General features: G+C 35.3%; 1 protein-coding gene across 1 annotated transcript in view; it reads right to left on the reverse strand.

The window, feature by feature from the left end:
• Positions 1-14,068, reverse strand: part of KLHL1 (kelch like family member 1) — a 548,398-nt gene that overhangs the window by 284,401 nt on the left and 249,929 nt on the right. The window contains exon 4 of the mRNA XM_004012176.6: positions 2,756-2,952. Coding sequence (XP_004012225.1) covers positions 2,756-2,952 — 197 coding nt within the window. The remainder of the gene's footprint in view (positions 1-2,755; positions 2,953-14,068) is intronic.

Consider the following 14,068-nt stretch of genomic DNA (forward strand, 5'->3'; position numbering starts at 1 on the left):
GAAGCCAAGAAGGTATATTTAGAACCAATAAATATATTAATTTAGTACCGGAGTTTACTCAGTAGAAACCCTGAGATGTTTTGCTACTGAATGAGTTACGAAGAAGAAGAAGAAGAAGGGGAAAAAAAAGCTTAATAAGTTTGTTCTTTAAGCATAAATTAAATAGATTACATGAGGAGATATGCAAGACTAAACATGGATCAGAGGCTAATATATGGTAAAAAATTATAATATCAGATACATTCATTTTAAAGCATTAGAACTGAGGCAAAATAATACTCTAGGAAGACAACTGGTCAGAAAATGTTTTCCAGTGAGCATGAGCATCTGCAGCACACTGGACCTTCATGTTTCCATGAGCATCTGCAGCACACTGGACCTTCATGTTTCCAACAGAAATTGAAATCATTTTAATTTTGACAAGCATAACACAACACATGATCAATCCATAGTCTAAAAAATAAGTTAAGATAGAGTTGTTTAGAATGTTGAGTGTCTTAGCCAGGACATTCCTATTTCTTTTTACATGTGTATTTTACTGTAAAGAATATTTTTAATGTGTTTAAAAACTATATTGATACTATTGTGTCATAAATTCTAGATCAGTTCAAGCAGCTGCAAGGTAAACATTTTGATTATTAAATTAATAATTTCAAACCAGACCAGAAGGGACCATTATCCCACTGGATATGGAGGCATATTTTTCTTTGGCTTAGCTAAGCCAGGAACTCCGACGTGTAATGAAATGTGCATAATTAAATGACAGCAGTTGGGTTTTGATGTTTTGGTAGATGAAGTATTTGTTTACATTATATGGTTCATATAATTTGAATAGTAATACTGTGCCCTGTCATAGAATATTTCAGAAAAAGAATTTGACAATAGAAGTACAAAGCATGCATCTTCTTTCTTTATTTCTACATTTTATTTAATTTACTAATCTGCTTAAAGGATTAAAGAAGAGAATTAAAATAATATTGAGATTCTCTCTAAGAATAACAATAAGGAGACTTAAATGGCTGATAGTCATTAGTAATTTTAAAAGGTGCTAAATCCCAAAATAAGAGTTTCTAAGTAAATAGCAACTATAAAGCTTAATGAGATTTATTTCATATAAATTACTCCTTTGAGTTGCAAAGAGAAAGTTATATACTTTAGATTTGGTTGTTCCAGTGATAAAAATCAAATCATTAATAATATTAATAATAATAGTAAAAACAGTTAACATTTTATATAGTGCTTTCTATATTCTAGGCACTCTATTAAGCATTTTTAGAATGATTGTTTTTAGGATATAAAATGATCAGTATGAAAATGTTCTAACTGACTATTCAATTCTAAAATGAAGATAACTTTTAAAGAACATACTATAAAGTCTACCCATTTAAAGTGTACACTTTAAATGATTTTAATCCTTCTGTTAAAATATCTACATATATAATATGTCTATAAATACAGCAATAAATCAAAGAGAAAAATATAAAATAGGCTTATAGTATTACAGGATTATTTACTGACTGATAATCAATTTACACCTTTTATGAAAAATGGTACAGAAAGACAAATTTAAAAAACAAACAAACAAACATCATTTGATTTACATACCTAAATATTTTCCCTTTTAGTATAAATGTTCCCAGCAATTCTGAAATCCAATATTCACTATCCCAATAAATACTTTAAAATATACTATCACTATCTTTTTTTCTCCATAAATCATACAGACAAATGCATACCTAATATATCATGCTATGATAAAAAGTGTACTAGATATCTCAGGCTTCCATAACAAAATACTGAAGACTAGGTGACTTAGACAACAGGAATTTATTTCTTATTGTTTAGAAGGGTGAAAAGTTTAATATTAAAATATAGTGTTACTGGGTTCTCTAAGGACTCTCTTCTGAGCTGTCAGATGGCTATCTTCTCACTGAGTCCTCACATGAAAAAGAGAGAGGGGAAGCAAATTCTACAGTGTCTCTTCTCATAAGGGCATCCTGAGGGGCCTGTTATGATGACCTCACCTCCAAAGCTTCCATCTCCAAACACCCATCACATTTGGGGTAGGATTTCAACACTGAATTTTGGTTAATACACCTCAGTCCATGGGCTTTCCAGGTGGTGCTAGCGGTAAAGAACCTGCCTGCCAGTGCAGAAGACTTAAGAGTCACAGGTTCAGTTCCTAGGTCGGGAAGATCTCCTGGAGGAGGGCATGGCAACACACTCCAGTATTGCCTGGAGAATCCCCATGGACAGAGAAGCCCGATGGGCTACTGTCCATAGCGTTGCAAAGAGTCAGACATGACTGAAGCAACTTAGCATGCACAAACCTGAGTCCATGGTAGAGAGGTTGTTTGAAAAATGCAAAAGAAAAATTTTTGTGACAGAAGCTGCTAGCTCTTAACTAGAAAGAAAAGGTGGGGAAAGGCAACTGTGGAAGGAGACGTAAAAGATAGATATCCTGGGAGAAATTAAGAAAAAAATTATTTTAAGAACCATTTAAAATCCCAAGCAGTCAATATCTATATCTATATTGTCTATAAAATGTAAATGGAGCCATAATAAAACCATTGTGTGATGTCTTTTTCTACTTTGTGGTTCTTAAATACTATACAGTACATTGTGTCTCATGATAAAAATGTGCCACTGATTCAAAACAAATTTTGGGTTTTAATTTTGAATGCAATGGCTGTAATTATTTTAACCTCTGACAATACAGTTATGTTGCTATTATTAAAAAATTACGTTTCCTTACCATCGTGTAGCTATGGGCCACCTTCATTAATTCAATGCATCCTTGAGCATCTGCAAATGCTCGGATTCCTAAACAGTTTGATGGATGCAAGAGCTTCATGAGGAAATGGCAGCACACTTCCACTACTTGAGGAAGCTGAAGAAGGCAAGCTGCTGCAAGAAGGTTTTCAATGGTTTCTTCCTTTAATTCCAAGCAACCTAAATGTTAAAAGAATTATGAAACTGTTTAAAGCATGAAATAATATGTACCAGTCTATTATTCAAAACATTAGGCCAACCTTCTAGAAATGATTGAACCTAAATTGATAATCCACATAAATATAACTCATGAAAGGTCAGTAATTGCTTCCAGCATCTTGCATTTCTTAATTTGTATGATATTCAAAATCATCCAAACACAAACAGAACTTCCTCTGAAATACATGTATCCTATTGAACAGGATTTATGGTTGTTCCTTCAGCTGTGAATTAAGTAATTAAAAAAAAAAAGAAAGAAAAGCTAGAGAGAGAGAGAAATATTTTACAACACATGTCTTTCCAGGAGGCTCTAGTAGTAAAGAACCACCCTGCCAATGCAGGAGACACAACAGAAGAGGGTTCAATCCCTGAGTCAGGAAGATACCCTAGAGGAGGAAATGGCAATCCACTCTAGCATTCTTTCCTGGAGAATCCTGTGGACAGAGACACCTGGTGGGTTATAGTCCATAGAGTGACAAAGTGTTGGGCACAACTGAGGCATCTTAGCATGCATGCACACACACACTTTTATAAGCTTAGGAGAGCAAAGATACACTAAGTTTCTGACAATATATACACTGTTTATATGAATATGGAATATTTATGTGACTTTAATTAACATCTGTATATATATTTATAACCACACAGGTTGTGTGTTTGCTAATATTGTATTTAACTCATTGTGTCTATAATTTCCTATAATATTTCTTTCTTTATGGTCGGTGTTGTGTGTCTCAGTCATGTCCAACTCTTTGCGACCACATAAACTGTAGCCCGCCAGGCTCCTCTATCCATGGGTTTCTCCAGGCAAGAATACTGAAGAGGGTAGCCATTCCCTTCTCCAGGGGATCTTCCCAACCAGGGAACAAACCTGGGTCTTCTGCATTGCAGGCAGATTCTTTGCCATCTGAGCCACCAGGGGAGGAACTTTCCTTTTCTTTCTGGTCGGTTAACCTCAAAATTGAGCTCTTCAGTGTTTCTTTTCTTTTCTTTTCTTTTTTTTTTCCTAACTACTGGTATAACTTGTTAAATAGTGGAGCTATTTCTGGAGTGTTTATAAATTTCATCTGTGTAAATATCTAGGCTTAACTATATAGGTTTTCTTTCATGTAACAATTCAGCACATCTTTAGTAGTTTAGTTCCATTCAGGTTTTCTATTGCTATTGGGTGAGGTTTTCTAGGTCATGTAGTCTCAGAAATGATTTATATCATCTTAACTTTTGTGATATGCATGACTACCCTTCACTAGAAATATCTGCACTGATTTTTCCTGAACATGGAGTCAAGTCACATATTAACATCATGACACATGTCAGTGGATGTGTGTTGCTACCACATCAACATTTATGATATGACTGTGCCTCACCCCTACACTTTCTTTTCTACCAGCTAAGTGTGCTTTGTGCTCAATCACTCAGTTGTGTCCAAAACTTTGTGACCCCATGAACTGAACGCAGCCAGCTTCCTCTGTCCATGGAATTTTCCAGGCTAGAATGCTGAAGTGGGGTGCCATTTCCTGCTTCAAGGGATCTTCCCAACCTAGGAATCCAACTCACATTTCTTGTATCTCCTGCCTTGGCAGATAGATTCCTTATTTCTGTGCCACCTGGGAAGCCCACAGGCTAACTAAGGCCTACATAAAAGCCCCAGTGGATGAAAGCTACATGGGAAGCAAGAAGCCTAAGCTCTGAATCCACACTCAGAATTATTAGCTTCAAACAACAATATGCAATATATAAACTATTAATACTCCAAAAATAAGTTAAAACTTATACTTGAATTGAAAGCTGTCTCAAGTGTCTAAATTGAACCTCAAGTGTAAAACCATAGGGAATATAATTGATTAATGCTTATATTATTATGTTGCTATCTAATTAAAATTTAGAAAGATATTCTTGCAAGCTGGAATACACTTTTTAACTTGGTGATGATACTGTAACTTTTTTTTTCCTTAGATGAATCTTTATTTCATAATCACTATTCGTTTTTATCACATTCTAAGAGAAGTTGTTTACTTTCAAAAATTCAGCTTTTAAGGACAGGATACTTATTAAGGAAACTCTTCATAAACAGAATGCCTTTATTTTTTTCCCACATCAAAAAATTTATTCTGAATTTTTTAAATTTCAATACTTTACAATAATAATACAATAAGCACTTAAGTACCTTTTCCTTAACTTCTCTAAGAAAAACACAATCACAAAGTGTTAACATTTTCCTATATTTATGTATATGTTTGTGCGTTTATGCTATAGTTGATGAATTATTTTATAGTACTTCTAATAACACATATTTCACTTCTGAATACTTCAGTGTGCCTCTCTTTAAAAACAACAGCATTCTTTAAATAGCCACTTATGAAGTTAATTTTTTACACTCAAGAACAATAGTATTTGCCCTAATGTGGATTTCCGCCTATTGATAAACCTATAAGCAAGTCAGGCAGCAACAGTTAGAACTGGACATGGAACAACAGACTGGTTCCAAATAGGAAAAGGAGTACATCAAGGCTGTATATTGTCACCCTGCTTATTTAACTTCTATGCAGAGTACCTCATGAGAAACGCTGGGCTGGAAGAAGCACAAGCTTGAATCAAGATTGCCGGGAGAAATATCAATAACCTCAGATATGCAGATGACACCACCTTTATGGCAGAAAGTGAAGAGGAGCTAAAAAGCCTCTTGATGAAAGTGAAAGAGGAGAGTGAAAAAGTTGGCTTAAAGCTCAACATTCAGAAAACGAAGATCATCGCATCTGGTCTCATCACTTCATGGTAAATAGATGGGCAAACAGTAGAAACAGTTTCAGACTTTATTTTTGGGGGCTCCAAAATCACTGCAGATGGTGACTGCCATGAAATTAAAAGACGCTTACTCCTTGGAAGAAAAGTTATGACCAACCTAGATAGCATATTCAAAAGCAGAGACATTACTTTGCCAACAAAGATCCGTCTAGTCAAGGCTATGGTTTTTCCAGTGGTCATGTATGGATGTGAGAGTTGGACTGTGAAGAAAGCTGAGTGCTGAAGAATTGATGCTTTTGAACTGTGGTATTGGAGAAGACTCTTGAGAGTCCCTTGGACTGCAAGGAGATCCAACCAGTCCATTCTGAAGGAGATCAGCCCTGGGATTTCTTTGGAAGGAATGATGAGGAAGCTGAAACTTCAGTACTCTGGCTACCTCATGCGAAGAGTTGACTCATTGGAAAAGACTCTGATGCTGAGAGGGATTGGGGGTAGGAGAAGAAGAGGATGACAGAGGACGAGATGGCTGGATGGCATCACTGACTGAAAGGACATGAGTGTGAGTGAACTCTGGGAGTTGGTGATTGACAGGGAGGCCTGGTGTGCTGCGATTCATGGGGTTGCAGAGTCGGACACGACTGAGCAACTGAACTGAACTGAACTGAACTGATTTTATTCAGCATCTAATCAAGGGCTTCCCAGTTGGTGCAGTGATAAAGAATCATCCTGCAAATGCAGGAAAGCAGGAGATGCAGGTTCAGTTCCTGGGTTGGGAAGATCGCCTGGAGTAGAAAATGTCAACCAGCTCCAATATTCTTGCCTGGAAAATCCCATGGACAGAGGAACCTATGGGCTACCTATGGGGGTTGCACAGAGTCAGACACGACTAAGTGTGTGCGTGCCCATGCACACATGAACGCACACACAATGAAGTCTTATACATAATTTAGTTGCTACATCTCTTTAGTCTTCTTTAGTCTGGAACAGTTTGCCAGCTATTTTGTCATTCATGACATTTATATTAAGGCAGTTCAGACAAGATGTTTTGTAGAATTCCTTGATGTGAATTAGTCATATTTTCCCTCCATTATTAGATTTAGCCAACACCTTTTGGTAGGGAGACAATACAAGTGATGTTTTTCATTCCATGTATACAGAGTGAGTGATAATGGCAGTATATCCCACTCTTGCTGGTGTTAAATTTGGTATCTTGTTTAAAATAGTGTCTGCCAGATACTTTTATTTTAAAGAAACTTAAATTTCTACAGAAATATTTCCCTTTATAATTAATAAGTCATATGTTGTAGAGGGATAATTTCACTTTAAAATGTGACATTTCATCCATAACTTAACATGTTTAATAGATGAAAAGCATTATGTTTCATTTATGAGTTTCATTGAAAGGATGAAAGCAAGGAAATCTAAAGCCTGCTTCCCAGTATAGCAAGGGATTTGATGAAGAAAAGAGAGAGGTAAATTCTATTTACCTTGGGATATAAATTCAAAGGAAATTAAAATCATTTTATTGCATATTAATTGCTAATTAAATTAACTACCTAAATTTTAGCTTGGTATAAAAGAGGGACATTATCAATAATAAAAGTTATAAACAAATTTTCAACATTTTAATAAATGCACAAGGACCCACTTCAGATATTATCAACTAGTAGAACATTGAATATCATGATCAATTTGACAGAGGACACATTTGCCAATAGCAATAAAATTTTTGTGGTGTTTATATTTCACATTATCAGTAACATTGTCATTCAATAATAATGTCAAACAACCAGTCTAAATGACTTTGACTAATTATATTAGTGTAATTATACATATATATGTTAAAGCTTATGGAATATTCAGTTCAGTTTAGTCGCTCAGTCATGTTTGACTCTTTGCAACCCCATGAATAGTAGCACGCCTGGCCTCCCTGTCCAAATATACTATGGAATATTAATAAACATCAAAATAAATATTCTAAAAATTGTAGAAACCTATATTTTATGTAGATTTCATATGCTTTATTAAATATGCACCCATACACTTATATCAATAAAAATATAAAATATAAGGAAGATAAAATGTGTACAATAAAATCTGTTATTATTTACAATTGATTATAAGACCAACAATTATATATACATATATATGTATGTGTTTAAAATTTTGTCATGATTTTATATCTTTGGAGGAAATATATCTAAAATATTTCAATAAGATTCTTAAAAATATGCTTGTTTTTTTTTAACATTGATCATGTGAAATCAGTTTAAAAAGGATACATTCAGATGGTATGATCTTTATAGATTCTATTTTTATTGTGACTTCAGACCATTAGGAGAGTGACTTTAATTTTAATTGATTATTGTTCTCAGTAGCATATGTGCAGAAAGAATTAACAAATTAACACAGCAAGTCTGAACTGCTCTTATTGAAAAGGCATGCCCACAAGATTTGCCCTTGATTGGTATCTGAAAGCTTAGATTTCAGGAGGGTTCCCACTATTCAGTAGTATATATGGCTCACTGTGCTTAAACTATTTATGTAAACATTATGGCTTGTGCTTAACAACTGCTTTCCTTCTTGGAGTCTTGAATTTTGGCATATACTAAGCAAAAGCTGCGTCAATAAAAACTCTCCCTTGTTGACAACAACTCACAGACTTTGTCACAACTCTTTGCAGAGGAAATTAAGTGTACCCTGTGCTTTTCCATTTGAAATGCTGACCTTGGAAGCTTGCTCCTGATTTCCCCAAGACTATGCCCTGTACAATATTTCCCTTTCCTCATTATGCTCTGAATCTTTTTGATAAATCAGTGCCATTGGTTTGTATGCTCAGTCCTGTGAGTCATCCTCTCATGAATCATGAAACCTGGAGTGTCTGTCTTGAGGATATCGCAATACAGCTTTCTAATTAGAATAGTTGAGGTGTTGGTGAAGTTTAAGATATACTGCGTCCACAGGCTGGAAGATACAATATTATCAGGATTGAAACTGACCCCAAATTAATCTATAGTTTTATTATGATTATATTCAATACCCAAGCAGACATTTTGTAGAAATTGCAAAACTGATTCTAAAGTTCACACGTGTATGCAACAACCAAGAATGTTCTTTGAAAAAGAACAAATGTAGAAATAATGACACTATAGATCTTAAGACATTTTACACAGCTGTAGTGATTAAAATTTATGGCTATCAGTCTAAATATAGACAAATAGATCAATAGAACAGAATGGATTCTAAAAATACAACCAATCATATATAAAGTTTTGCAAAGGTGCAAAAACAATTCAATTGAAAATGCACAGTCTTTGAATAATGAGTACAAGCAGATATCCATGTACTAAAACTTGTATTTTAGTCTACACAATACATAAAATTTACTCAAAATGGACCATAGTCCTAAATTTAAAACTTAAAATTACAAACCTTCTCTAAGAAAACATAGGAGAAGTCTCTATAACTTTAAGTTAATTAATTTTTCTTAGATAAAATGTCAAAAGGCATAATCTACAGAAAAAAATGTTAAAAGTCACTAAGTGACAGTAGTAAAGGAACAAAAAATGAACCATGAACTAGGAAAAAATGTTTGCAAAATCATATATCTGATAAAGTACTTGTGTGTAGAATACATAAAGGACTCTCACACTCAATAATAATAAAAATCTTATTATATAAAGCTTATATAAAAATGCTTATAAAAAATGGGTAAGTGATCTAAGCAGACAGTGCACAAGAGAAGATACATGACTCTAAAATGCTCAACATAATTAGTATTTAAGAGAATGCAAGGTGAAAAGCACAGTGAAATACCACTACACATGCATTAGGACTGCTGATGGGAATGTGAAATGGTAAAACCATTTTGGAAACTAGTTTTATACAATTTTGCTTTTAAATGACTTAGCCATCCCACTCTTGACTATTTACCCAGGAGAAATAAAAAAATATGTTAATATAAATCATTTTGCATGAATGCTTATAGTAGATCTATCTTGTAATGACCAAACCCTGAAAACAACCTAGATGTTCAACAACAAGTGAATGGAAAAACAAATTATAATCTATTCATTTACAGGAATACTATTCAGTAATAATTTAGAACTATTGACATGTGCAATATCTTGGTTAATTATGCTGAGTGCAAAATTATGCTGAATGTATAAAATCAGACAAAGAAAAATTTATGATCCAGTTTAATTAAAATTCTTAAACATATAAACTTATCAATTATGAGTGACACAAATCAGATCATTAGTACCTGAGCATGGGGAGGGATAAGGAGATGCAACAAAATGGATCACGAAAAGAGGTGACAGATATATTCCTTATCCTGATTTCGGTGATGGTTTTACATGTTTGTGTGTTACCCACTCAGTCATATCTGACTCTTGATGATCCCATGGACTGTGGCCCACCAGGCTGCTCTATCCATGAAGTTTCCCAGGCAAGAATACTGGAGTGGGTGGCTATTTCCTTGTCCAGGGAATCCTCCCCACCCAGGGATCGAATTTTTAAAATGCTTTACCATCTGAGCTACTAGGGAAGCCTTTTTACATGTATACACATGTCAAAGTATCACATTATACATCTTATGTATGTGTAGCTCATTGAATGTTAATTATTCATTAATAAAACTTTAAAAAAGAATACTCAAATGTTAACCAAGATATTTTGAGTTGACTACTAACTGTAAATACTTTAGGATGGTTTTAATTCAAACTTTACTAACAAAATCACAAAGATAAGATATTACAATTTAGAGAAATTATGGTTATATGTTCTTTATTTCTTTTTTTCTTAAGCTTACAATATATAGATCATATTATTATGATCATGGAAAGTTCATATAACCTATTGCCAATTTAAAATGCTTGACCAAAGTACTGTATAAAAAATCTTATAAATGTAAGCCTAACATATAAAATGGTGTATGTGTGAGTGTGTCCATGTTAGTATATTTACCTCCCCAAATCAAACTGTTTCATAGATATTATACATTGAAATAAGTTACAGGGTATATAATAAAAATAATTACTCAATCCAAATTCAAATGCTGGCTCTAACATTGTACTTTAAAATAATTTAGGTAAAATATTAGCAGGGCATCTCACCATTCTTTCTTGTTAAAAAAAGAAAAAGAAAGGGAGAAACTAAATTTCCACAGGTTATCTGTAGACTAATTTTTAAAAGTTACTTAGTGATAAATTTGGGTGTAAATTTGGAGGATGTAAGTATTTGTTTCAAAGAGTTAAAAATATTCCATTTTTTTTCAACTTGGAATATATCCAATGAAAGGATACATTTGTAAAAGCCAGAGGGCATAAATGGAATATAGTTAGTGTTGAGATTGAATGCACATAAATTGAGTTATCTCATGCATGATCTACTTTGTATCTATAAACTAGCTATTTTGCTGGCAGATTTAGATGGTAGAAAGGTATTTGACTTAAAAGTGAACCTAAAAAAGATACAACTGGCATTAATGGGGCGGGGTGGGGGGGAAGAAAGCAATTCTGTACATTCACTAAGTCAACTTTTAAGGCATTAATGTTCACAAAGGGCTTTAACATTTATTGAGAGGTAAAGTCTGTATGCCAACAAATTTGGAAAACTCAGCAGTGGGCACAGGACTGGAAAAGGTCAGTTTTCATTCCAATCCCAAAGAAAGGCAATGCCAAAGAATGCTCAAACTACCACACAATTGCACTCATCTCACACGCTAGTAAAGTAATGCTCAAAATTCTCCAAGCCAGGCTTCAACAATACGTGAACTGTGAACTTCCTGATGTTCAAGCTGGTTTTAAAAAAGGTAGAGGAACCAGAGATCAAATTGCCAACATCCACTGAATCATGGAAAAAGCAAGAGAATTTCAGAAAAACATCTATTTCTGCCTTATTGACTATGCCAAAGCCTTTGACTGTGTGGATTACAATAAACTGTGGAAAATTCTGAAAGAGAGGGGAATACCACACCACCTGACCTGTCTCTTGAGAAATGTGTATGCAGGCCAGGAGGCAACAGTTAGAACTGGACATGGAACAACAGACTGGTTCCAAATAGGAAAAGGAGTACATCAAGGCTGTATATTGTCACCCTGCTTATTTAACTTATATGCAGAGAAACACGGTACTGGAAGAAACATAAGCTGGAATCAAGATTGCAGGAAGAAATACCAACAACCTCCGATATGCAGATGACACCACCCTTATGGCAGAAAGTGAAGAGGAACTAAAAGCCTCTTGATGAAAGTGAAAGAGGAAAGTGAAAAGTTGGCTTAAAGCTCAACATTCAGAAAATGAAGATCATGGCATCTGGTCCCATCACTTCATGGGAAATAGATGGCGAAACAGTGGAAACAGTGTCAGACTTTATTTATTTGGGCTCCAAAATCACTGCAGATGGTGACTACAGCTATGAAATTAAAAGATGCTTGCTCCTTGGAAGAAAAGTTATGAGCAACCTAGGTAGTGTATTCGAAAGCAGAGACATTACTTCACCGACTAAGGTCCATCTTGTCAAGGTTATGGTTTTTCCAGTAGTCATGTATGGATGTGAGTGTTGGACTGTGAAGAAGGCTGAGCACTGAAGAATTGATGCTTTTGAACTGTGGTGTTGGAAAAGACTCTTGTGAGTCCCTTGGATGCAAGGAGATCCAACCAGTCCATTCTGAAGGAGATCAGCCCTGGGCTTTCTTTGGAAAGAATGATGCTAAAGCTGAAACTCCAGTACTTTGGCCACATCATGCGAAGAGTTGACTCATTGGAAAAGACTCTTATGCTGGGAGGGACGGGGGGCAGAGGAAGAAGGGGACAACAGAGGATGAGATGGCTGGATGGCATCACTGACTCGATGGACGCAAGTCTGAGTAAACTCCGGGAGTTGGTGATGGACAGGGAGGCCTGGCGTGCTGCGATTCATGGGGTCGCAAAGAGTCAGACATGACTGAGCGACTGAACTGAACTGAACTGAAAGACTGTATGATTTTAGTTTAGGTGCCACTTAAAATTAGCTTAAAATATCTGATAGGCAAATTAAATTTTAGATAATTAAGAAGCTGATAACTATAGCAGTAGAAAACCATGAGAATTTTTACTTAAATAATAAGGAAACATTTATAGTCTTTCTTGACAAGTCCAAAGGATGAGAGCTGATTAATTGATAAAGCTCAACACATCATCAGGAAACTGCCATCTTCTCAAGAGCCTTGCTATTTCTCTCACTGTTGTATAGTTTTAAGCTTCAAATTCAGACAAGAAAACACCCATCAGAAGAGAAAGTATCCCTTCATGTAGAGTTCTTTTGTGTCAGTGAAGATAACTTTACTAAAACTTCCCCAAAGCGCTTCTTTATGTTACCTAAGAAAAAATTTTATGATGTGATCATAAAATGATCAGCAATATTTAACCAATAATTACCAATGAGGTAAAACCCCAGTTACTGACTTTAACCCTACACAAATTGCATCAATAGAATCACTCTCTGTTTAGTCGACTGGTGGAGTAAGAAGGTACTAAGTTTTGAATAGAGTGCCTCCAATGTGTGCTACCTTTCAGTTCAGTTCAGTTGCTCAGTTGTGTTCGACTCTTTGCGACTCCATGAATTTCAGCATGCCAGGCCTCCCTGTCCATCACCAACTCCCGGAGTTCACTCAAATTCATATGCATCAAGTCAGTGGTGCCATCTAGGCATCTCATCCTCTGTTGTCCACTTCTCCTCCTGCCCCCAAATCCCTCCCAGCATAAGAGTCTTTTCCAATGAGTCAACTCTTCACATGAGGTGACCAAAGGACTGGAGTTTCAGCTTTAGCATCATTCCTTCCAAAAAAATCCCAGGGCTGATCTCCTTCAGAATGGACTGGTTGGATCTCCTTGCATCCAAGGGACTCTCAAGAGTCTTCTCCAACACCACAGTTCAAAAGCATCAATTCTTCGGCACTCAGCTTTCTTCACAGTCCAAGTCTCACATCCATACATGACCACAGGAAAAACCATAGCCTTGACTAGATGGACTTTTATTGGAAAAGTAATCTCTCTGCTTTTGAATATGCTATCTAGGTTGGTCATAACTTTCCTTCCAAGGAGTAAGCATCTTTTAATTTTATGGCTGCAGTCACCATCTGCAGTGATTTTGGAGCCCCAAAACAGAAAGTCTGACACTGTTTCCACTGTTTCCCATCTGTTTCCCATGAAGTGATGGGACCAGATACCATGATCTTAGTGTTCTGAATGTTGAGCTTTAAGCCAGCTTCTTCAGTCTCCTCTTTCACTTTCATCAAGAGGCTTTTAATTCCTCTTCACTTTCTTCCATAAGGGTGGTGTCATCTGC

Source organism: Ovis aries, chromosome 10 (genome assembly GCF_016772045.2).
Source record: "Ovis aries strain OAR_USU_Benz2616 breed Rambouillet chromosome 10, ARS-UI_Ramb_v3.0, whole genome shotgun sequence".
Classification (NCBI taxonomy): Eukaryota; Metazoa; Chordata; class Mammalia; order Artiodactyla; family Bovidae; genus Ovis; species Ovis aries.